Raw genomic sequence first — 26,265 nt, 5'->3', positions numbered from 1 at the left:
ACTGGGAGATGGTTAAAATAGACTTTCTTTTTTTAATAACAATTAATACAATCACTTCTGTTCCAAGGCTCCTCAGAGAGAGAATCAATTTAAACAGCTATTATTTCATTCTGCTTGCATCACCTGCCTGCACAAAAAAAACTGACTTATGGTGTAAACTGGAGCAGTTCCTTAAGGACAGCCTTCAAGGGTATTTGTAAGATTTGAATAGGCAATATTAATTGGCTTCATAACATATGAATAAACACGTTTTAAAAAACAAATTTCTAAGCAACATTTCTTGCTATCAAAATACCATGTTCAGTTTTATAAATAAAGTAAGTCAGAGCCATAAAATGCCTGTAAAGAGTGAAGATATGGAAAAGAAGAGATTCACTGACATCATCTGGGTTTTTGTGGAGTGTTATGAATATTCCTACCCCTAGCCTCACCAGCAGTAGCATCTCTGCAATCTGTTTCTCCAGTTAAAAAGGATTGGACACCCCTACACCATAACTTTTATTCTCCTTCCCCCAGTCTCCAACAGCTCAGTGAGAATGAGTTAGGGAGGGGGATATTTTCCTGACTTGACACCGCTGAGCAGGCCAATGGGTTTGTGCTGCCTCCAGTGTCCTCAGCTCTCTCTGTCCTAGTTTTCTGCAGTGACATACTTGCAGAGGTAGTGGCAGAATCCTCAGGACCACAGTCACATCATATCAATTTTGGAAGTGCGGCAGCAGGAAAGAAATTGAGAAATTTTTAATTGCATGAAGGTGGGAATTTGCAGCCCAAATCAGGAGTTTTGATGGTGCTGCTTATCACTGTGAGAGCACACATGGCCTACAAATAATTTATTTGGCTGTTGCCCCATGACTTGCATTTGTAATACTGTCTGCAAATGCATGGAGTTGCAAAGCATGAAGAAGCTTGAGTGTAACTCTTGCAACACATTTAATGCAAATACAGAGCAAAAGCTCCTTTGCAGTTCACTTTTGTGGAAAACGTTGCCCTATACCCCAGTCCAGTAAAACACTTAAACACATGCTTACCTTTTAAAGTTGTAAGGGACTACGCATATGCCTAAAACTAAGCATGTGCTTAAGTGCTTTACCGGATCAGGGCCTTGTAGTGGCAAAATTGTTTAGTGTAGATGAGTTGCAAGATAATGCACATTTTAAAGGAACAATTTTAAATTATTCTTGCCCATTGGTTTTTGAATGGAGTCAAAACTTATCTAGGAGTATTTGTAGAATGTTTGGGGAAGCCAACAAACAGTAGTTGTCAAAAAGTCAGATCAGAGGTTAGACTTAAGGTGTGTCAAATGAGGCAAACTTGTCCAGTTAACGTCGAGTATCTCTTGTTTAATAGAGAGTATCTCTTGTTTTCTATTCAGCTTCTATTATAGGCATACATCCATGTAGCACTGCCTGCCAAAGTTCTGGTAACACATCCAGGTCTGTCTTCAGCATGATAATTGAGACTCCTTAGACACAAAAGGTGGCTGATGGACATTAATGCAAGGGGAGGAGGAGATTACCTCCCAACCAATGTGACCCAGGAAGAACTATAAATGAGTTTGTTTGAAATACATCAAATGAAAGCCTCCTAATTGCTCTAGGTTGACTGTTGGTGGGATAATTCCAATGTTAATTGACATTTGGACTTAAAAGCAACTCGAAAGGGGAAACGATCGGTTTGTGCTCTTTGTATCTTTCTGATGTTTAAAAAGAGCCCGAAAGGATGCTTTGTCCTGTCATAAACATACAACTAAGGATAGCATAAAATCGCTTTTTACCCTATAAAGGGTTAATTCCTCTTTTACCTGTAAAGGGTTAAGAAGCTCAGATAACCGGGGGGAGGGGGGGGGGGTGCACCTGACCAAAAGGACCACTAAGCGGAGAAGATACTTTCAAATCTGTGGGGGAAGGTTTTTTTAATCTGTGTGTCTCAGAGCCAGCCAGGAAACAGGGCAGGGGAAAATGCATCTCCCTAAGCTATATCTGAACTAAGCATCTAGTGTTGCAGAAATAGTAAGTAATAGCAGAAAAGAAATGCGTTAGATTACCTTTTATTTTAGCTTGTGAATTTTCCCTGTGCTAAGAGGGAGGTTTATCCCTGTTTTTGTAACTTTCAAGTTTTGCCTAGAGGGGAAATCCTCTGTGTTTTTTTTGAGTCTTTTGTTATTCTGTAAAGTACTTACCATCCTGATTTTTACAGAGGTGATTATTTTACCTTTTCTTTAATTAAAATTCTTCTTCTAAGAACCCAATTGATTTTTCATTGTTCTTAAGGGTTTGGGTTTGTGCTCACCTGTACCAATTGGTGAGGATATTATTCTCAAGCCTCCCCAGGAAAGGGGATCTAGGGGCTTGGGGGGGATATTTGGGGAAGGTAGGGCTCCAAGTGGCCCTCCCTGAATGTTTGTTTAAATCACTTGGCGGTGGCAGCAATACTAAGGCAAGGAAGGAATTTGTGCCCAAGCTGGTAAAAATAAGTTTAGGGGGTCTTTTGTGCGGGTCGCCACATCTGTACCCCAGAGTTCAGAGTGGGGAAGGAACCCTGACAGTCCCAAAAAAGAGGAAAGGTGAGGAAAGGGTTCTTTTCTTTTTTTCATATTAGAAGTTCCGGTTTTGTCTACCAGGAAAGACAGCACAATGGAGAAGTAGTACAATTATGACATTACAAAACTGAAAATGAGCAACTTAAAAGGGGAAGAGAATGTTAGTCAATGCATTCAAATTTTGGGGCTTTTTTTGTTTTTGTTTTGACTCATTTAATTACAGTATGTAATGAATACCTGGAGAAAGGATGCCATTGATAAAGGTACATTACCCTTCTTTGGCTACAATGCAAGAGCGCTCACAATAGTACTCTTTGAGACAACCTCTCCTCTGTCCTCAAAACATCTAGCAAAACCAGGTGAAATCCAACTTGTGGAGAATGGGGAAATCTTCCATGTCTTCTTTATACGTAATCAAGAATATAAAAAAATCCCTCCATTTGTTGGTTGTATTTGCTTTTGTTTTTCCTTTACAGAATATCTTCTTAAAACCCCTGGTTTAGAAGATCTTTAGCTACCCTAAGGGCAAGGAGACATCCAGTAGAACTTGATACACAGCTGTTAATGTCTCTTCAATGGTTTCCTTGACATGTCCATAGGTTCTCAGTTATTCTCCTCTTTGCTGCTGAAAAGAGTTTGACTGTATGGGTATGTCTAATACTGCAATTAGACACTGGCCTGTGCTGGCTGATGGGGGCTCATGGGGCTTGGGCTAAGGGATTGTTTAATTGCGGTGTAGACGTTCAGGCTCAGGCTGCTGTCTGGTTTTGGGATCCCCTTACCTTGTAAGGTCCTGAGCCCACGCCTGAACATCTACACCACAGTTATATAGCCCCTAAGTATAGTCATGGCCAAGCTTGTTTTCAACAGCCATTCCAGAGACTGTAGTAGATGACTTGTGCTGGAAATCTTTGGATTATTCTTTTCCTACCTGAAATTCCAAATTTGAACTTCTGTGGGGTGTTCAATGTATCTTAAGGAAATGCCTAAAGAATGTGAACTGAGAAGCTACAGCTAAATAACAAACTACAAAACCAGTTTCTCCTCCCTTGGTTTTCACACCTCAGCTGCTAGAAGAGGGCCTCATCCTCCCTGATTGAACTAACCTCGTTATCTCTAGCCTGCTTCTTGCTTGCATATATATATATATATATATATATATATACACCTGCCCCTGGAAATTTCCACTACATGCAGCCGACGAAGTGGGTATTCACCCACGAAAGCTCATGCTCCAAAACATCTGTTAGTCTATAAGGTGCCACAGGACTCTTTGCTGCAGCTAAATAACAGTTTTAAAATGTGCTTTTTCTTTAAAAAGAAAAAAAGACTTTTATCCTTCTTTAGCATGTTTTCTTTTTTAAACTAGTATCAACTCATATGTAAAAGCTGAAATCTATTTTGATTATAGATCTTTTACCTGTTGGCAAAAATGATCTGTCATGTAATAATTTAATATGCAACAGATAATCTAGCAGGCCACATTCACCAACAGAATTTCCTGTTCCACAGGTCTCCTAGTGGGTACTCTTGATGTTGTGCTGGACTCCAGTGCTAGGGTAGCACCATACCGAATCCTCTACCAGGCGCCAGACTCCTTGGTTTACTGGACTATTGCCTGTGGTAAGAACAAATGCACTGAAACAGAATGATTTTGGTGGTGGTGGGGCATGTGCCATGTAACAAATGGAATGTCACTGCTATCTAAGTGCAGTCATTTTGTGATACTTTATCAATCAACTGGAACTGAAAGTCTGTTGATGGAGGAAGTACTTACGAAATCAGCAAGCCACATAATGTATGTGCATGAAGCACTGTTAAATAGATGTGCTAACTTTTAAGCATTTTTGATGTTGGATTTTTCAAAATTTAGGACCTACCGCAAAACATTTCTTCTGTCATTAGAGTTTTTGATTGCTATTTTACTATATATCTAGGATTTTCAGCAGGAATAACATTTTGTAAACATAATTCTAAGGCCTACAGTGTGAAATACAAAGCAGCAAATAAATTGTGAATCTGTTTGACCATATCTGATTATAATAGTAGCATCTGAATATAGAGCACATTTCTATAATTCAGTAATGGCATTACTAATCCTATAATACTGCATAGTGGTTACTAGATCGCAATTTGAGAGGGAAGTTTGCCGTCTGGTGACATGTTCGGGGCTTGTCTACACTTGAAATGTTACAGTGGCACAGCTGCACTGCTGTAGCGCTTCAGTGTAGACACTACGTATGCTGATAGGAGGGTTTCTATCATTGGCATAGGTAATCTATGTCTGGGAGAGGCAGTAGGTAGGTTGATGGAAGAATTCTTCAGTTAACCTAGTGCTGTCTGCACTGGGGGTTAGGTGAGTTTAATTACCTCGCGATGTGGGTTTTTCACACGTCTGACTGATGTCGTTAAGCTGACTTAATTTTCTAGTGTAGACCAGGCCTTAATATGGTAAGAAGTATCCTTAACCATTGCTGATGATGTTTCTTAAATCAGCCCTTGTTTAATGACTACACCTAGACTTTTCTGGCTGTCTCTGAATAGTCTCTATCAAAAACTGAGGCCTTGGCTATACTTGCGAGTTACAGCGCAATAAAGGAGCCCCGGATGCACTAGCTCACTACCCGTTCACAGTGGCAAGGCACGTAGAGCGCTCTGACTCCATGGCTACAGCGCTGCTGGTACTCCATCTTGGCGAGTGGAATAACGTTTGCTGCACCCCTACTGGAGTGCCACGGCGCCAGTGTGGATGCCCTGGTCTGTTAATGCGCTCTGATCGGCCTCCAGAACTGTCCCACAATGCCTGTGCTAGCCACTCTGGTCATCACTTTGAACTCTACTGCCCTGCCTTCAAGTGACCAACCATCAGACCCACCCTTTAAATTCTCTAGGAATTTTGAAAAATCCCATCCTGTTTGCTCAGCCAGGCGTGGCGTGCTCTCAGCGAATCTTTCCAGGTGACCATGCCTCCACGCTCCAGGCGAGCCTTAGTATGGAGCAATGGCAAGATGCTGGACCTCATCAGTGTTTGGGGGGAGGAAGCTGTCCAGTCCCAGCTGCACTCCAGCTGTAGGAATTATGATACCTTTGGGCAGATATCAAGGGACATGATGGAAAGGGGCCATGACCGGGACGCAGTGCAGTGCACTGCAGGATTAAAGTGAAGGAGCTGCAGAATGCCTACCACAAAGCCCACAAGGCAAACCACCGCTCTGGTGCTGCCCCCATGACCTGCCATTTCTACAAAGAGCTGGACGCGATACTTGGGGGCAACCCCACCTCCACTCTGGGGACCACCATGGACACTTCAGAGCCCAGTGCAACAAGGCAGGAGAAGGAGGAGCAAAGCAGGAGCGAGGGTGCTGAGGTGGAGGAAGACACCCCAGAATCCCTAGATGCATGTAGCCAGGAGCTGTTCTCACGCCAGGAGGAAGGTAGCCAGTCACGGCACCCGGTGCTTGAGGAAGATCAAACACCTGAGGAGGTTCCCCGGTAAGCGGGTTTTATTTTGGGAAGGAGGTTATTCGGTGCGGGCTCTTGGGGCAAGGAGGGTTAGGGCTGCATGCATGCCTAAATGCAGAATAGGGCGTTGATGTGCGCTCTCACATCACGGTAATCGGCCTCAGTGATCTCTTCACAGGTCTCATACAGAACTTGGGCAATGTGCTTGCGCAGGTTTCTCGGGAGAGCCACTGTGATCCTTGTCCCAGTCAGGCTAACTTGTCCGCGCCACTGTGCTGTGGGGGGAGGGGAGACCATTGCTGCACACGGGCAAGCTGCATATGGGCCAGGGCAGAAGCCGCATTGCAGTAGAAGACCCTCCCTTGCTTCCCAGGTCACCCTCAGCAGCGAGATCTTCCAGGATGAACTCCTATGGAAAATGTGGGGACAGTGTTCAGTATAGGAGCCCCCTGCTGCTGTTGGCTCTCCCCAAGGCACAGAAACCCAGAGGACAGTACAGCCGTGAAACAATCAGTCACACTTGACCCTGTGCTTACTCACCATTTTGGGGCTCCCATGGGTTATGTGCACTCGCTTTGGGACGGGCAAATTATGCTATTGTGTAGACTGTGCTTGCCCTTAAGTATGGGGGAATCATTGCTCTGTCTGGTATGAACAATGCTGCCTCTGTTAAGTGTTGCATTTTGCCTTTACAGATACAACCTTGAGATCTCAGCTGTCTGTGTTATCACTGGCTGAAAGACTCCAAAGACTCAGAAAGAGGCCGTGTAGAAGCAAGGAAGACATGTTGCATGAAGTAATGCAGCATTCAAGTAATGAAAATCAAAAAGTGCAGGAGTGGCAGGAGAGTGAAAGGAGGGTCCGCCAGCAGAATGCGGATCACCGGTACCAAAGCATGGAGTAGCTGCTAAGCATCATGGAGCGCCAAGCAAACTCGATACAGGCGCTCGTAGCAATGCAGGTGGATCACTACCAACTCCTCCCGCAGCCCTTGTCCCAAAACTCTTTCCCTTGTGCCCCCATGTCACCTCCTACCCACTTCCCCCCAGCATCTGGGTTCTTTCCGCCACCAGCTGCCTCCAACACATGTAGCTTCACCACGCAGCCCTGAAAACTACGACCCTTACCCACTGCACTCAACCCCCATCACCATGCAGCATAGCCATCCTGAAGTGCAGCACTCACTGTGCAGCGCTCCAGACAGGACATACGCAAATCTCTGATTCTACCGTTCCCCACCCCCACCCTCTTGCCTTTTCTGTTTCCCAAGCAGTTGTGCCTCTTTTCAATAAATGGATTTTTTGGCTTTGAAAACATTCTTTATTATTGCATAAAGTCAAGGATACCCTAGCCCAGGAAAGAAACAGGCACAGGTCAATGTAGCAAACACAGATGCCTACTAGCATTGGAACCACTGCACTTCACTCCCGTACAGGGCACCAGACATTACTGGTGGCTTTCAGCCTCGAATTGCTCCCTCAAGGCATCCCTAATCCTTGCAGCCCTCTAATAGCCCTGCTGTCTGGCTGTTGAAATTCAGTCTCCAGGCATTGAACCTCCGAGGTCCATGCCTGAGTGAAGCTTTCACCCTTCCCTTCACAAATGTTACAGCACACGGATATAACTGCGCGCATGCTGTCATCAGCCAGGTCCAGCTTCCCATACAGAGAGCACTAGCGACCCTTTAAACGACCAAAAGCACACTCCACGGTCATTCTGCACCAGCTCAGCCTGTTGAACCACTCCTTGCTGCTGTAAAGGGTAAAAAGGGTCCCTGTGTAGGGTTTCATGAGCCACAGTATTAAGGGGTAGGCGGGGTCTCCAAGGATCACAATGGGCATTTTGACTTCCCCTACGGTGATATTCTGGTCTGGGAAAAAAAGTCCTGGCTTGCAGCTTCCTGAACAGGGCAGTGTTCCGAAAGATGCGTGCGTCATGCACCTTTTCAGGTCAGCCTGTGTTAATGTCCATGAAACACCCACGCTGATCACATGCACCTGGAGAAACATCAAGAAATACCCCTTTCGATTAACGTACTCGGAGGCTACGTGGGGAGATGCCAGAATTGGAATTTGCGTGCCATCTATCACCCCTCCGCAGTTAGGGAAACTCATTTGTGCAAAGCCAGCTACAACATCATGCACGTTAACCAGAGTAATGACCACTTTAGTTGCAAAATTGACTGGGAAAGCTCTGGACATATTCAATAAGAAGTCTATTGATGATGCTTCAAACTATGGTAAATTTAAGGAACTGGTTTTGAAACAGTTTCAGATTACACCTGAAACCTACTGGATTAAATTCAGGAGTCTTAAAAAAGGATTTGGATTGAGTAATGTGGTTTATGTAAATGAAAGGAGAGATTTGTTAGACAAGTAGGTGAGGGGAAAAAGGTGTTACAAGCTTGGAAGAAACGTGTACTCAGGAACAGTTCCTGAATATGTGCAGTGATGATGTAAAACAGTATTTATGGGACTAAAAGGTGAATGCAGTGGAGGAATTAGCTTAGTTTGCAGACTCTTACGAACAGTCACAAACTGCAATTAAATATAAACCACTGGCAGAGGGATACAGGGTTGGTGGAAAGCAGAATCACCATTTTACCCCTGGGAAAAAGGAGGCTGGGCATTCACCTCCCCATTCCCTTGTTACTCATCCCAAATCTCCTGTACAAGTAGAGGAGCCCAAAAGGTGCTATCATTATAAGTCCACTGAGCACCTGAGGAATAAATGTCCTTGGTTGAGTGGGAACAGACAGCAGGTAACACATAAAGCTGCTGCTTCTCAGTGCACAGGGGTATCCCGGGCTACTGGCTCTTCCCACACAGGATTTGTAAAGGTTGCTTCTACACAACCAAGCAGTGAGCATATGTATGCTGTTAAACTTTATGGCAAAGTGCTCCAAGGATGGAGAGAGACTGGTGTAGAAATTTCTGTGGTCAGCAGGGACCTAATCGATGAGAAGGATGTGTTACCAGGGAAAATGGCAGAATTAGAATTGGTGGGAGGTTACAAAGTCCTTGCACCTTTTAGCTAAAGAACACATGGAAACTGGTGATTTGCAGGCTGAACTGAAAGTTGTAGCAGTGGCACACAATTTTGCACCATTTCTACTGGGGAGTGATTTCTTTGATGTGGCAGAATCTATCCCAGGGTTTGTTAGCAGCAAGATGGAATCTTGTGCTAAAAGCCCCAAAGGGGAGGCTGAAGTCATATGTGCTGGAGGGGGAATAGGAGAGTGTCTCTTTAATTCTTTTGTAGCAGTGAAAAATGAAGCTTTGGGAGCAGGGATGGTCATAACCAGTTCCTGTAGCCCCGGGGCTCAAGGCAGGTCCCTGGGGGAGGGCTGGATAAAGCCAGCTCCTGTCCTATAATCATCTCCCTGGTGGGAATATTCCACCTTGTAACAGGGAGGCCGTCCCAGCTGCTGACTGCAAGGAAGTTGCAGGTCAGCAGGGGACAGGTCTTGCCCTTGGGTGCACAGAGACATGTATCCTGGAGATGAAAGTTGGGATTCTGGTGACTGCTGCGGTGAGAACAGACCCCAAGGACTCTGTAGCTGGAAGCAAGCCCAACCTGAGTGAAAGGGGAGGGAGGGATTTTGCTGGCCAGTGAATGGTCTGTCGTAGCTGTGAGCCCCCAGCTGGACCAGGATCACCTCCCTTTTGGGGGACACAGGAGTCTCTGCCTCAGAGGGGAGCCCAGAGAGGGAAGTCCAGATGGAAAGTGAGGGGGGACAGGAGAGCCTGCTCACCTTTTGTAGGGAGGTTTTTCCCCAGGAGGAGGGTGAAGAATCTGCATCTGAAATGCCATACCCCTCACCTGTGAATCAGGTTTTGAGGGAAGACTGGGGATCAGGTCTCCTGGAAGGAAGGAGTCCAGGCTGTGAAAGAAGCTTATTGGAACATCTGAGTGAGAGATTTTATCTGTAATCAGTTTCTTAATGTATTAGGCGTAGACTTGTATGTTTTGTTATGTTTTGTTTTATTTTGCTTGGTAACTTACTTTGTTCTGTCTGTTATTACTTGGAACCACTTAAATCCTACTTTTTTTACTTAATAAAATCACTTTGCTTATTAATTAACCCATAGTAAGTAATTAATACCTGGGGGAGCAAACAGCGTGTATATCTCTGTCAGTGTCATAGAGGGTGGACAATTTATGAGTTTACCCTGTATAAGCTTTATACAGAGTAAAATGGATTTATTTAGGGTTTGAATCCCATTGGGAGCTGGGTGTCTGGATGCTAGAGCCAGAAGCTCTTGCTAAGCTGTTTTCAGTTAAGTCTGCAGCTTTGGGGATGTGGGTCAGACCCTGGGTCTGTGTTGCAGCAGATTAGCGTAACTGGCTCAACAAGGCAGGGTTCTGAAGGCCCAAACTGGCAGAGAAAACTAGTTCAGGTAATTTCAGCACATCAGGTGACAGTCCCAAGGGGGTCTTTGTGACTGAACCCGTCATACATGGCATAAAGGATTTTGCAGTGTTTAGCTGTGTAACTCCATCTCTCATTGCACAGTTGTTCTTTACTGTTCTCTTACAAGCATGCCACTGATTATTTGGCACTTGTACTCTCCCATTTTTACTGAAACTCATTATAGCCTCATTTCCCTTCCATAATGCATTAATCCTTGGCTCCCATGAATAGTTTTACAGAGCTGTGGAAATCACGTGTTTGGTTCCTGGCTTACTTATTCATCAGCATAACATTTTCACAGGTGGGGAGAAACCCAATGATCTTGTCTACAATCACATGCTAGCTGGTTATGTTTGAAGCTGTTTAGCTCTGTACTGGGGGCTTGTTAACATGGATTCATATAATGCAACTTTCTGTAAAATCACTTTTTCTTATCTGAAACTGACTGTGAGGGTCAGAGTCCTCTGTTGAACAGGCTCAAAACAGATGTTATTGGTAATTTTGCTAGAGAGGCTTAAAGCACGTTAATTGCAGAATAGCAGTGCTCACGTGGGGAGTTATGCCAGAGTAACGGTAGTGGTATAACTATGCGGGTATAGTTCTGCTAGTAAATTTCCTCATGCATGAAAACTCTCAAACTGTTACAGAGTATGTTTGCACTTCAAAAACAAAACAAAAAAGCCAGGGCAACAAGTCTCAGAGCCCCAGTATACAGATTCAGGCTTACTCTGCAGTGCTAAAAATAATAGTGTAGATGTTCCCTGCCCAAGCTCCAGCCTGAGCAGGAACAGCTACATTGATATTCTTAGCGCCATAGCATGAGCCCGAATCTTTAGACCTGGGCTGTGAGACTCACTGCCGCAGGCTGCTGCTTTTTTCTTTTTTCTTTTTTTTCTTTTTGCAGTATGTACAAACCCATGGAAATGTCACTTTTTATTTTCAAGTGTATAGTTCTTTCTTGTATCCTCGCCCTTCCCCTTATATCCCAGTCAGTCATACTTTGCAAACAGTTCTGATGTTGAAGATGTGACAGAATTCATTAGCATATCAAGCATACTGACTGAGATTATATCCACATTTCAGCCATGTAATGTGTGATCAAGTGTACCACCTTGGGCAGGGAAAGTATGATTGATAGTCTCTGTTCTATGCACAGTAGCTATTGTCCCCTTTATCTTCTAACAGCCTTTCTCTTCCCTGTTGCCTCATTCTATATAAAAAGTTGCACTGGTTTTATTTTAAGTGTTTGTCTTGACTAGGATTTAAAGGTGTGTTGGAATGTGTTACCTTAAAGTCTAGTGTATACAAGGAAGTGCATACTTTAACATATGCTAAGCTGGTCCAAAGCTTGGCCATGGCACAGAAAGTCATAGTTTTACTATGTGATCGCTAATATGTTTTAAAACCAAGTGTAGAATAAGATTTTCTAGACCAGTGGTCACCAACCCGTAGATCATGATCGACTAGTCGATCCTGGAGCATCCGCCAGTCAATCATGATCTCCAGCCATTAAAAGTTCGGGGGACTAAGGCAGGCTTCCTGCCTGTCCTGGACTTGTGCCGCTCCCGGAAGCAGCCAGCATGCCCCCACCACCCCCACAACTCCCATTGGCCGGGAACTGTGGCCAATAGGAGCTGTGGGGGGCAGTGGGGCAGTGCTTCCAGGCAGGAGCAGCAAGCCCCCTGCCCTGACCCCCCTCCCAGAGCCAGCACCCCAACACTGTACCCCAGCCTGGAGCCCTCTCCTGGACCCAAACTCCCTCCCAGAGCTTGAACCCCTCACCCCTCCTGCACCCCAACCTCTGCCCCAGGCTCAGTCCCACCCTTCAAACCCCTTGGCCCCAGCCCAGTGAAGGTGAGTGAGGGTGGGGGAGAACAAGTGACAGAGGGAGAAGGGATGGAGTGAGTGGGGAGAGGCTTCGGGGAGAGGGGAGGGTAGACCCTGGCTTGCACTTAAATTCAAAAAGTGATCTTGTGCATTAAAAGGTTGGAGACCTCTGTTCTAGACCAGTGGTTTTCAAACTTTTTTTCTCGTGACCCAGTTGAAGAAAATTGTTGATGCCTGTGACCCAACGGAGCTGGGGATGAGGGGTTTGGGGTACAGGAAGGGGCTGCGGGCTGGGGCAGGGGATTGGGGCACAGGGTTGGGACGTGGGCTTACCTGCAGCAGCTCCCGGTCAATGGTGCAGTGGGGTTACTCAGGCAGGCTTCCTGCCTGTCCTGGCACTGCGAACCGCGCTGCACTGTGGAAGCAGCCAGCAGCAGGTTTGGCTCCTAGATGGAGGCACACAGCTCTCGCCCACAGGCACCACCCCACAACCCTCAGCTCCCATTGGCCGGCCCTGTGGCCCCCCTGCTTAGGAGCTGGACCTACTGCTGGCTGCTTCTGGGGTGTAGCGCAGTGTCAGAACAGGTAGGGACTAGCCTGCCTTTGATGGGCAGCACCGCCGACTGGACTTTTAATGGCCTGGTCGGCCGTGCTAGCCAGAGCTGCCATGACCCAGTGCCTTAAATTGGGCCACCCAGTACTGGGTCGTGACCTGCAATTTGAAAACCACTGATCTAGACTATGATAAAAGGTGTGTTGTTAGCACATTCTGCTCATTAATTCTGCCCAACATCAAATATTCTATTCAACATCAAATGTGAATTGTGGGTGGATTAACTGATCCATCTCACTAGGTAAACAATTTGAGCTACGAGATTAGGATAGTGTCTCTCTTATGATCTCATCTGCCCATGTTTGAGTTTACTGACAAGTGGCACTTTCATGAGAATCTTTTAAATTGTTTCTCTTACACTCCTTGCGGAGACCTATTCGAGAACTCAGAAGATGGGAGGCAATTAAACACCCATAATTATATTGAAATGGTTATTGAGGTTGGTGGGGTTGCTGTTTATTTTGCTTTAATTTCTCATACAGAGTTGTAGCACACCAGTTAATGTTTTGAGGAGTAAAGCATGAGATATCGGCAACAAAGTAATGTAAAAATGAGATGGAGGGGTGTGTGAGGTGAGGATTTGGTAGGAAACTCTCTACAGAAGCAATGAAAATAACCTGAAATCTGATGAGCCACAAATGAGAAATAGTTGACTTAGGACCCATCTACACAATACACACCAAAGGGGTGTGAATTCTAATGCACACCAACATATTGTGCTAACTGGCTCAAGCAGACCCTGCTGGCATACCATAAAAGTTCCCAAGTGCATGTTAACACAAGCTAGGGAACTTTTAGTTCTTCCCAGCAGGATCTACATGGGTCAGTTAGTGCACAACACAGTTAGTGCCCATCCATTCAAAACCCACACTTACTTTAGGAATATTTCCAATGTTTATCAACCTGGAAGATAGCACAGCATTAATTGCCTTGCAGTCCTCTATGACCACTGCGTCCACTGTGGATTTGCCTACCTCTAACTGATTAACAACAAATCTAGTACAATCTGGGGTTGCCAGCTTCCACAGGGCAATAGCAACATGCTTCTGGAGCATGATTGGCTCACTCATCTGGATGCTCTGCTTCAGGAGTGAGGCTTTCCTCAAGTGAAAGTTCTGGACCTACTGCTGGTCATCCAATGTTGCCATCTCATTGTGGTCACACCAGTGGGTGCTTGTAGTTCAGATCCAGAAGCAGAAAGCTGTGATCTTCCGTGAGAGACACGTGCTTGGTCCCTACCTCCGTCCCCACCATGGTCTCTTTCTCTTGTTGTGCTTCTGCTGGTAAACCATCGGCTTCACCTTGTACAGGCCAAAAGCAGTCTCTAAGGTTATGTAGACTGCAATGTAAGCTCAGGATTTGAACTCGGGCTCAAAATGAACCCCACCTCCATCTACAAACAAATCACAGTAACCCAGGGATCGGTCACAGGACTCCACAGGAGTGGAGGGTCTGATTCTGAGTAAACCAGGACCCAGATTCAAGCTCTAATGCTATGCAGTGTAGACGCCGCCACATTGGACTCATGCTCTGGGAGTTTGCCAAAAGTATTCCATAATCCCGTGGGCCGATTTCCTTTGTCCTCTGGACAGTCAAGCTTTCCCACATTGCACCATGAACAATGAGCCAGAACAGCCACATTTTGGGAAGGTGCTAGGGAGTCTGGGATATGGGTAGTTGGACTCAGACCCGCATAATACAGTGTAGACACTAGAGCCCCAGAGTGGGACCAGGGTACAACAATTTCTAACGTGGGGTTACAAATGAGTGGGGATGCTCAAATCCTATGTTAACAAACCCAGGATCTGCTAACTCATATTCTGCTAACCCTGGGTTTACATTGCAGTGTAGGCCTACCCTGAGACACCCACTACCATCCCTCGGCAGCAGCTTCTTCAGAGGCACAAAAAAGAAACATCCATAAAAAATAGCATCTGTCTGTTATTAGACTGAGCAGGATTGATGCCTTTGCATATAACAGCACACCACCATACCATCTTGGGTCTTGCCAGGATGAGAATTACCAGGGTTTAGACCATTTCCTCTCATAATCCCTAGAGCGGGGAGACAACTTGCTCCACAACACCTGTGAATAGGAGCATAGAGTGATGCAGTGAGCTGTGGTGCTATGAATCTCTGTATTTATGCCCAAATAGCTGTATTGCTTATCACAGCCAGATAGAGCTCCAGTGTGGATGGGGGCATGACAGCAGCATGTTTATGACAATGTGTTATCATGGTGTTGTAGGTTAGGCTACCCATGATTGCCTGAGCCATTGTCTGTACAAAAATCCTGCCATTCCTGTGCAGGCGTCTTAGTGCCTAAAACTAGTAATCATGGATTTATTCCTGCCTTCCATATCAGGACAGAGAGACCTTGACAGCACAAGCATCACTATTCCTGAAAATACTGTATAACAGTCAAAAACAGTTCTAGCTAGAGACAGTAAAAGTGATGTTTAGTGGAAGCTTACAGCAGAGAAAACATAAGTAAAATGTTCATATTCAATGCCTGATCTATGAAAAGTTCCTTCATTCTGGCCCTGTATTCATTTACAGAATGTATGTGTATGTGTTTCTCCATGGCAGAAATCTTGTTTGACTCCCTCCTGGCTCCCTAGAAACCAAGCCCAATATTGTCTCTCTCTGCTTTCACTTTAAAAGTGACAGCCTTACAAAAGATGTGCTTCCCTTTAGAGTGCTGTCAAAATTCATATTCTTTTGGTGAAGATATTCTCCCATCTGAAGTTTGGAAAATTTCTTTCTTTTATGGTCTGAGATACAATTGACAAATTCCATTGATTGCCTGTTTCAAACATGATTTTGATCTTGAAGTTTGGTAACTGTATCCTATATTAGGATTTACCTCAGTCAAGAACTATTTGTATAATGTACAATTATCTTTTGGTTTGTGCTCCTAACAAATGCAGTCACCACCGTCTGTAATTAGACCTCATTAGCATGTCATTTACAATTCCACAAACACATTAGGGTCCTTATGTTTAGGGTTTTGAATGTAGTATTCTTCATTGATCTTTAAACTAAGTACTGATACAGAAAAGTTTTAAAATAACCCATGTGGGTTCTGCTTAACACAGGATGATCTTGGGAGTTGCCACCAATCATTAGTAGTGAAATTGAGGGTTAGGGGAGAACTTTTCAATTTACTGAGGTTATGACATTTGTTTCATTGTGTGAAAGAATTTGTTTAAATCTTGTTCGTTTTTGGAAATCATGATGAACAAATTTTAGACATCAGAGAATTATTTACTTTGTTCTTTTGTGCAGGTTGTTCAAGGAAGGAAATCACTGAACACTGGGAATGGCTTGAACAGAATCTGTTGCAAACTCTTTCAGTCTTTGAAAATGAAAATGATATAAACACATTTGTCAGAGGAAAAATACAGGTAGCATATTATATATGTGTAGAAACTGTTGTTGATTATAGATGTCACTGTAGAACTGTAATGTCTCATCGCATCTCACCCCGTGATCTATACACCACTGTGTTCCTTGAAAGGGAAGCAACATTCTGAATGATATTGTACAAGTGCATATCTAGATTAGGGGAAATTGCTGGAGCATAAATATCTATATCACTGTAATCAAAATAATTATATGTGGGAGTCCCCACTTCATCTATCCTCTCCTCTGGTTCTAATTCAACATCTAAAGTAGATTGAAGAAAAAAATGTTTTGGCTGGTTTTAGGTCCAAAAAATTTCTGTGTTTCACTCATGCCTTGATATTTAAAAAATGTGTTATGAATATTTGAAAAGAAATGTACTGGTTTATTAACGCTGCTGACCTATAGAACATTAACCATTTAAAACAACTGATAATTCTGTCTCTGTCTAGAAGAAATAATGTTTGTCTCTTATTACATACAGAAACTTAGAAAAATAACATACTGAAATATAGGTGCTGGTTACCACTGTAGTTATTGCCGCACAGAATCTCACTTCTAAAATATTTATACTGGTACATAAACGGTGTGTAGATGAAGCCTGTTGGCTCCATCTGATTCCATTCTTTAACCTCTCATGGAATAATTACACCTCTTAAAAACCCAGCTGTGCTTCAGTAAATTTCAGTAGCAGATCAGAAATAAATACAATAGACCCCTTTTATAAATAGTTCAAACCTGTAGCATTAAAATACCTATTTCCATGAGACAGCTATTGTGTCAAATACAGCTTTGTTAAGAAGAGTGTTACTACTTAAACTGCTGCATAACTGAATGTTTGCACAACAAATGCTCCACCACCCGCCACTGTGCTCCCCAAAGTAGTCTATACTAACCCGAAGGGATGAAATCACTTTCCCTTTTAACTTTAAGTTAAAGAAGGGGTATGTTATAGATTATTAGTTTTTTTCCCCATGTTGTAATAGTTCAGTTAATAAACAAGAAATGTTCTATGCTTTCAGTTACCAAGTACTAGCCTTTCATTTAACACCTATTAAGAAGGGTCATAAGTTATTTTTTGTCACTAAGAAAGTAGCAATGGTGGGGTTTCTGACTGATTTGTTTTTATTTAGAATAAAACTCCTCTGCTCTAATGAAAGTCCATTCCTATTTACTCAAACAATATTTGTGCCTGGAATGGGATGGGAAAGAGGACATGGGTGTCCTATCAAGTGTGGTGGGGGTATTTGAGGTAGATTTAGTGGCTTAAAACAAGATAATTGGAAAGCACTTTCAGGGCTGCCATTAGCCTGTTCTCAACCAGTGGATAGCTCTACCAGCATCTGAATTGCGCTCTTCATTATGTTTTTGGTCCCCTCACCACACCGTGAATGAATAGCATGTGGTGTTTCCCATATTCTGTTGGGATAATCAAAAGAAGACCAGGTGTTTTCTTGGAGATAACTATACCTCTTGCCTTGCTCCTTGTTTTGAAAGTAGAACACTATAGGAAAACAAAATGTTGTTGTTTGTATTATCATAGCATCTAGGAGCCCTAGTCATGGACCTGGACCTCATCGTGCTAGGTGCTATACACAGGGGAGGCTCCAGGCACCAGCGCAGCAAGCGCGTGCCTGGGGCGGCATGCAGTGGGGGGTGGCGTGCCAGTCGCTGTGAGGGCAGCAGTCAGGTAGCCTTCGGTGGCATGCCTGCGGGAGGTCTGCCGGTCCCGCAGCTTCGGCAGCGAGTACGCCGAAGGTGCAGGACCGGCAGATCACCCGCAGAAACGCCGCCAAATCCACCTGACTGCCATGCTTGGGGCAGCAAAAAACAGAGCCGCCCCTGGCTGTACAAACAAGAATAGAAAGACAATCCCTGCCCCAAAGAGCTTACAATCAAAGTAACATTTGTCTCTTTTACCTAGTCTCTCTGCGCTCACTAGAATTGGTTGACATTTTTCCAAAATTCAGTTTTTCTACAATTTTTCACCAAAATTTGGTGGAAGAAATGACGATGCAATATTTGTGAACTTCTTTTGACAAGTTGCAGTGACTCCTCCTAACCTCTTTACTAGTGTAATAGTGGGGGTATTGCTATTGAGAAATGGAGTGTACTTGATTAGTTATCTGGGACATAAGCAAGGTAAGAGGTAAAGTCATCAGAAAGTCTGGCTTGTAGGATGGAAGATAACTGGATGAGCAGAAGGTGGGTAGTACATTCTGAAAAGTTAGGGGTTAGGGAAACTGACTTCTCTGATAACAGAGTAACTGGTTATGGCATTTAAACTCAAAGTGTAATGTCTAATAAAGGTATCAAATACCTTTTGGTGGCGAACATCCTTCATGTTTTCTTCCTCTTCAGGGCATTATCGCAGAGTATAACAAAATCAATGGTATCAAAGAGGATGATGACACAGAAAAGTTTAAGGAAGCCATAGTGAAGTTCCACAAGCTGTTTGGGATGCCAGAGGAAGAGAAACTGGTGAACTACTACTCCTGTAGTTATTGGAAGGGGAAGGTCCCCCGTCAGGGCTGGATGTACCTCAGCATTAACCACCTTTGCTTTTATTCCTTTCTCATGGGAAGAGAAGGTATGTTTTTAACAATGGCAGGTCAGTCTGGTCATCTAAGAATGGATAGGAAATCTGCTACAGTTTATTATTGTTAATTTATTAGACACTGACAGAGTGCTGTGTCCTGTGCAAAAATTTAAATAAACATAATCCCTACTCTAGGGAGCTAACTTCCTGGACCACGCCAGTGGTGTAGTTCAGGTACACAGAGAATTCAGCATTGTTGTGATACTTCTGTGATTTATGAATATATAAAAATCATATACATAGTGGAATCTGTGGGATCGGTTGAAGAGCCTCATGATAAGAAAAAACAGAAAGCGTACAAGGAGTGGAAAATGGGAGGGATCAGCAAAGAAACCTACTTTATTGAGGTCAGAGGGTGTAGGGAAGCAGTGAGAAAGGCAAAGAGCCAAGTGGAGATGGACCTAGCGAAGGGGATTAAAACCAATAGCAAAAGGTTTTTTAGCCATATAAATAGGAAGAAAACCAAGAAGGAAGAAGTGGGACCGCTTAAAACTGTAAACGGAGTGGAGATTAGGGATAATCTTGGCATGGCACAATATCTGAATGAATATTTTGCCTCGGTCTTTAATGAGGCTAATGAAGGGCTAAGGAATAGTGGTAGAGGGACTGATGGGAATGAAGATACTGTAATGTCTACCCCCGTATCTGAGGTAGAAGCCAAACTTGAACAGCTTAATGGAAGTAAATCATTCATCATTCATTCATGCCCGTCACCCCAATCGGGGTATGGGCCGCCAACCACAGATCTCCAGAGTCTTCTATCCTGGGCCATTCGCTCTAGCTGGTTCCAGGTATAGCCCATTTTTTTGCTATCAACCTGAAGGTCGCGTCGCCAGGTATTTCTTGGGCGGCCTCTTTTCCGCTTGCCTTGGGGGTTCCACCGCAGTGCCTGTCTGGTGATGTTGGTTGGCTGCTTGCGTAGTGTATGTCCTATCCAGCCCCACCTTCTCCTTCTAATTTCTTCCTCTGCTGGGAGTTGACGGGTCCTCTCCAAGAGGTGGATGTTACTGATGGTGTCTGGCCAGCGGATCTGGAGAATCCTTCTGCAGGTTGTTGCTCCTCATCTCTGCTGCAACCTGCGCCGTCTTTCCTGACTCGTACATGGTCCTCACGTTCCATGTGCCGATGGTAATCCTCCTGGTTGTAAGAAGGGTGATCGGCTTAGTGGCTTCCTCGCGGCTTTCACCACCCAGCGTCATGCGTCTTCGAGTTGAAGACCCTTCTTTTTCCAGGCTAAAAGTCTCTGTTAACTCTATTGTTGGCGTTTCTGTAGCAAGCTGATTTTTACGGGGTGGAGTTGCTAGCCCCACGCCCAACCCTCCTCCTTTACCCTGACTTGGGACAGGCAGATGGCCCCAAAGGACCTCTCTGGTGGAGTTGAAGTAAATCAGGGGGCCCAGATAATCTTCATCCTAGAATATTAAGGGAATTGGCAAGTGAAATTGCAAGCCCGTTAGCGATGATTTTTAATAAATCTCTAAACTCGGGGGTTGTACCGTTTGACTGGAGATTAGCTAATATAGTTCCTATATTCAAGAAGGGGAAAAAAAGTGACCCGGGTAACTACAGGCCTGTTAGTTTAACATCTGTAATATGCAAAGTAATGGAAAAATTTTTAAAGGAGAGAGTGGTTACAGACCTTGAGGCCGATGGCAACTGGGACAAATTACAGCATGGTTTTACGAAAGGTAGATCGTGCCAAACCAACCTGATCTCCTTCTTTGAGAAAGTAACAGATTTTTTAGACAAGGGAAATGCGGTGGATCTAATATATCTTGATTTCAGTAAGGCGTTTGATACGGTACCGCATGAGGAATTACTGGTTAAATTGGAAAAGATGGGGATCGAAATGAAAATCCAGAGGTGGATAAGGAGCTGGGTAAAGGGGAGACTGCAGAGGGTCGTATTGAAGGGTGATCTGTCGGGTTGGAGGGGGGTTACTAGTGGAGTTCCTCAAGGTTTGGTTTTGGGTCCGATTTTATTTAATCTATTTATCGCTGACCTCGGAACCAGAAGTAGGAGTGGGCTGATAAAGTTTGCGGATGACACCAAGTTGGGAGGTATTGCCAATTCTGAAAAGGATCGGGATATCCTCCAGGGAGATTTGGATGACCTTGTAAACTGGAGTATTAGTAACAGGATGAAATTCAATAATGAGAAGTGTAAGGTTATGCATTTAGGGATGACTAACAAGAATTTTAGTTATAAGCTGGGGACGCACCAGTTGGAAGTAACGGAGGAGGAGAAGGACCTAGGAGTCCTGGCTGATCGTAGGATGACTGAGTAGGCAATGTGATGTGGCCGTTAAAAAAGCTAATGCGGTCTTGGGATGCATTAGGCGAGGTATTTCTAGTAGAGATAAGGAGGTGCTAGTCCCGTTATATAAGGCGTTGGTGAGACCTCATTTGGAGTATTGTGTGCAGTTTTGGTCTCCCATGTTTAAGAAGGATGAATTCAAACTGGAACGGGTACAAAGAAGGGCCACTAGAATGATCCGAGGAATGGAAAGCCTGTCGTATGAAAGGAGACTTGAGGAGCTCGGTTTGTTTTCCTTAACCAAAAGAAGGATAAGAGGAGATATGATTACACTCTTTAAATATATCAGAGGGATAAATACCAGGGAAGGAGAGGAATGATTTCAGCTCAGTGCTAATGTGGACACGAGGACAAACGGATATAAATTGTCAGTCAGGACATTTAGGCTTGAAATTAGACGAAGGTTTCTAACCATCAGAGGAGTGCAATTCTGGAACAGCCTATCGAGGGAAACAGTGGGGGCGAAGGACCTCCATGACTTTAAGATTAAGCTGGATAAGTTTATGGAGGGGATGGTATGATAGGATAACGGGTTTAGGAAATAGGTCAATAACGTGCCACACTGGTAATTACTACAAAGGGTCAATGTTGGGATATTGTTAGCCTTTTCCAGAGGGTCTGGCTGGAGAGTCTTGCCCACATGCTCGGGGTTCAGCTGATCGCCATATTTGGGGTCGGGAAGGAATTTTCCTCCAGGGTAGATTGGCAGTGGCCCTGGAGGTTTTTTGCCTTCCTCCGAAGCATGGGGCAGGGGTTGCTTGCTGGTGGATTATCTGCTACTTGAAGTCTTTAAATCATTATTTGGAGCATTCAACAGCAGAGTCAAGGGAGTGAATTAGTTCAGGAGTGGGTGGATCGGCTTATGCGGCCTGCATCTTGCAGGAGGTCAGACTAGATGATCATAATGGTCCCTTCTGATCTTGAATTCTATGATTCTATGATAAATTGCATCCACTCTGTGCCTTTGACTGCTTCACTAGCACTCCGCCCACAAATACATATCCACGATAGCTTATTACAACAAATGTCATTTTTACCTCATATGTAATCCTAAAATAAAGCAGTCTAACAATTGAAACTGAATGATTGACAAACAGTTGCTTCCATGGAAAGAGATGCTGTCTACATGCAGACTTATATGAATATCCCTAAGGTCTTTTTGTAAATTGACTCTGTTTATTTTTGTTACCGTTATTGGTACCCTGAATCGTCATTAAAGTAAGGCCTTTTGCAAACTTTTTGAAAATCATGATTCTGTGGATGTTAGAGGCAGTGCAGTAGGCAGCCCATTTTGTGTGCCCAGATTGCATTTGCTGACCCCATAGTGGGGCAGAGGGAGATCAGAGTCTGGGCAGACATCTTGGCAAAGAAAGAGGTAAATATGGCCTTCATGCTCCCTCACTATGATGGTGCACGTGTCTGTGTGTAATATTTCGTATATAAATAAATTACACTGAAACATAACTACTTTAGGTAACAAGGAGGCCAAATTTATCTTTTTTGCTTTGCCAAGTTGGCTGCTCTGCTTGTGCTGTTCTTCCACCTTGCCAATGGGTAAGAAATCCAATCTGAATTCATTATATGACACACAAAATATCAAATTGGTGAACTAATGCCCTCTCTCTCACACATAGGAGGAAAAATGCTTTTGTTTGCCAACCGTTCTCATGATTCATTCTTGTGCTGAATCTTTTCTGTTTTCTTTGTTCAGCAAAGTTAGTGATCCGCTGGGTTGATATCACTCAGCTTGAGAAGAATGCTACGCTGCTTTTTCCTGACATGATCAAAGTGAGCACAAGGTCAAGTGAACACTACTTTTCGGTATTCCTCAATATCAATGAGACATTCAAATTAATGGAGCAGCTTGCCAACATAGCTATGAGACAGCTCTTGGATAACGAAGGATTTGAACAAGACAAGTCATTACCAAAACTGAAAAAGAAATCCCCCAAAAAAGTATCTGCACTGAAACGGTAGGTAACACTGACTTCTAATCATTAGGACCTCATATACCCTTTTATTTCCAAATTTTGTCTAGAAGTTTTCTGATAATATCCCAATGTTTTTAATTCAAGATGCAGTATTGTTTTGCAGTGGTAGTGAGAGATGGCGAGTAACTTAAACATCATTGTTTGGTCTGCCATTGAAGATGGGTATGGAAAAATCTGCCTAGGGCATGTTACCAAAATAAAAATAGAACACTTGAGCCAGATTCTCTTATACGTTGAGTACCATTTAAAAGGCTATGACAATTTAAAGGGGCCTTACAATGCATACCCACTTTCAGGCCCTTTTACTTTGCCAGTGCCACGTAAAGGGGACTTAACGTAAATGTGAATTGGGCCCATTTGTGTGTATTTAGTCCTATAACTGGCAAAAAGATGCAACTATAGTTAGTTGGTCCTATGCAGAACTTATTGCTTGTAACTCTCTGTTGCATCTTACAATAAAACAGAGCCAAAAGAAAAGTCAAAAGTGCCAAGTACAATACAGAAAGTATTTCTCTCTCTCCTGGTATTATTGCACGGTAGCTGAATTGCTTCTTAATTATTTTTATATTTTGAATATATTATATATATTTTTACATTTTGAATATATTTTAGTTGCATTACTTTTGTTACATTTGAGGTGTATTGTATCACTCTAATTTTTTTTTAAAAAGCAACTCCTTAGTGTTAAACAGTGGTAGAATATATGTAGCACATTAGAAAGACCTACTATGATCTATAGACTATTAAGAAATTCCAACGCTGTACCGGTACCAAGATATTAATAAAGCTGTCTCATAGAAATAACTTTCCTAATGATTTTTTTTCACACTTGTGTACAGCTACATAAATTAATGGGTTCCAAATATATATTTACTATGTGACCTAGAAAGACATGTCTGAAATGTATTTTTATGTAAATATTGTGTATCTTAAAACACTGTCTTTAGGGATCTTGATGCTAGAGCCAAGAGTGAGAGATACCGTGCACTATTCCGACTTCCCAAAGATGAGAAATTAGATGGACACACAGATTGCACCTTGTGGACTCCATTTAATAAAATGCACATTTTGGGTCAGATGTTTGTTTCTACAAATTACATCTGCTTTACTAGTAAAGAGGAGAACTTATGTAGCCTCATTATCCCCCTTCGAGAGGTGAGTGTCATTTCTGAATATCTACAGTAAATTGTTTTACTTGTCTACTTTTAAGATGGATCCTAGCATAAATTTTCATTATGCTGGGAAGCTGTTTAATCCCTTTGTCCTGTTGTCACATCACAGCAGTGTGGTCAGCAAAGTAGCACCAGCTCAGTAGCAACTTTAGTTTTATGCTCACACTACTATGGCTACATCTTCACTACCCGCCGTATCGGCGGGTAGCAATCGATTTCTCAGGGATCAATATATCGCGTCTCATCTAGACGCGATATATCGATCCCTGAACGCGCTCCTGTCGACTCCGGAACTCCACCAACCCGAACGGCGGTAGCGGAGTCGACATGGGGAGCCACGGACATCGATCCCGCGCCGTGAGTACGGTAGGTAATTCGATCTAAGATACTTCGACTTCAGCTACGTTATTCACGTAGCTGAAGTTGTGTATCTTAGATTTCCCCCTGTAGTGTAGACCAGCCCTATGATTCACAGGGACTCTTTCCTATTCTTCCTTCCAGCCCTCAGGATTCCTCTATTTTTCCCTGGTTTATATTCTTTATACTCAAAGGCCACAGCATGTTTTTTTCCCTTCCAGCCAAGTGGGGGATTAAACTTCTTTAGAGGTGACCAAGGGCACATATTTCAATAAAAATATTGTCAAATGGTAAGATCTGAATGTCAGTTTTAAACAGAAATGCTTAATAGCATCCTGGGCCAGCCTGGCCAATTTTAAACAAATGGTAACACAGTGAATTGCTTCTTATAACGGATAGCATCAGTTGTTGTTTTTTTTTGGGGGGGGTGGGTTCATATATGTGACATTAATCAATTTTTTGTTAGTTTCCTATTTGCATAATTGCTGCACTGTCTTTTAGTTTTAAATATGGTAGCCTGCAATTTGAAATCTACATTGAGGCATTTGTTTTTTAAAATAAACTGCTACAGAATACTCCTGATTGATAGATGCAACCTTTATATTTTAATATGAATTTAAAATTATCCTAATAATAAAAGTAATTTAAGCATATTGTAATGAAAAATTCTGTGCAACTGTGTTGTGATGGGGAGAAAACTGTATGACTTGCATGCCGTTTGGAATGTGGAAGTTTGTTTAAAATGGTGACTTAACTTGGAAGTAAGAGTGTAACTTGCTGTATAGCCAGGGCAGGCTGGCCCAGGATGCTTGGAATGCTGAACGCATCCTGGACCATATGAGAAATGACCTATATTTTTGCCTAATCTGAAAAACTACTGATTATTTTAAGGTACTATTTTTCTCAAATCACTAAGAAAAAAACAAACGCTATTCCACTGGAAACTTCAAAATCCAGCTTCTCAGTGGTGTGTAGTAGTGTTTTTAAATCCTAGTGGTTCACAATCAGACCTTTAAATTCACAGTGCTCTGTTCACAGAGAATTCGAGAGGAGCAATGAACTGTGCCAATGAAGTTAAGTGGAGAAAATACCTTGGGGGTGTGGGTATAAAATCCCCATACCTTTGTGAAGCACTGTAGTTTCTTTTGGATGTGGAACTGGCAGCTAAAAAAAACAGGAGTACTTGTGGCACCTTAAAGACTAACAAATTTATTTAAGCATGAGCTTTCGTGAGCTACAGCTCACTTCTTCGGATGCATAGAATGGAACACACAGACGGGATATTTATACATACAGAGAACATGAAAAGGTGGAAGTATGCATACCAACAGGCAGAGTCTAATCAATTGAGATGAGCTATCGTTAGCAGGAGGATTCAATCAGCATTGGATTCAGATGGCCTCTCAGAGGAATCAGCTGAGGGAATACATGTTAACTATTTAAAGTTTTGTGTAAACTGTTGAGGTTTATTGTTCAGTAATTACGACTCTGAAAACAATAATAAACTAGGTGTTTCCAGCACTTTAACAGCCTGATCTATAGCCCTTTGAAGGTAGTGGGAGACTTTCTA

At 43.3% G+C, this 26,265-nt stretch overlaps 1 protein-coding gene across 2 annotated transcripts in view; it reads left to right on the top strand.

The window, feature by feature from the left end:
- The window catches only part of TBC1D9 (TBC1 domain family member 9), an 81,670-nt gene that overhangs the window by 14,134 nt on the left and 41,271 nt on the right, over nt 1-26,265 (top strand). The window contains exons 2-6 of one of the 2 annotated variants that reach the window (XM_039541150.1): nt 4,052-4,162; nt 16,144-16,262; nt 18,622-18,850; nt 22,887-23,148; nt 24,114-24,321. In XM_039541150.1, coding sequence (XP_039397084.1) covers nt 4,052-4,162; nt 16,144-16,262; nt 18,622-18,850; nt 22,887-23,148; nt 24,114-24,321 — 929 coding nt within the window. The remainder of the gene's footprint in view (nt 1-4,051; nt 4,163-16,143; nt 16,263-18,621; nt 18,851-22,886; nt 23,149-24,113; nt 24,322-26,265) is intronic. The other variant, XM_039541151.1, reaches the window with a different exon arrangement.

The sequence above is a fragment of the Mauremys reevesii genome, linkage group 5 (genome assembly GCF_016161935.1).
Source record: "Mauremys reevesii isolate NIE-2019 linkage group 5, ASM1616193v1, whole genome shotgun sequence".
In the NCBI taxonomy this organism is placed as follows: Eukaryota; Metazoa; Chordata; order Testudines; family Geoemydidae; genus Mauremys; species Mauremys reevesii.
Note: the sequence above shows the minus strand (reverse complement) of the source record. Positions and strands in the feature narration are given on the sequence as shown.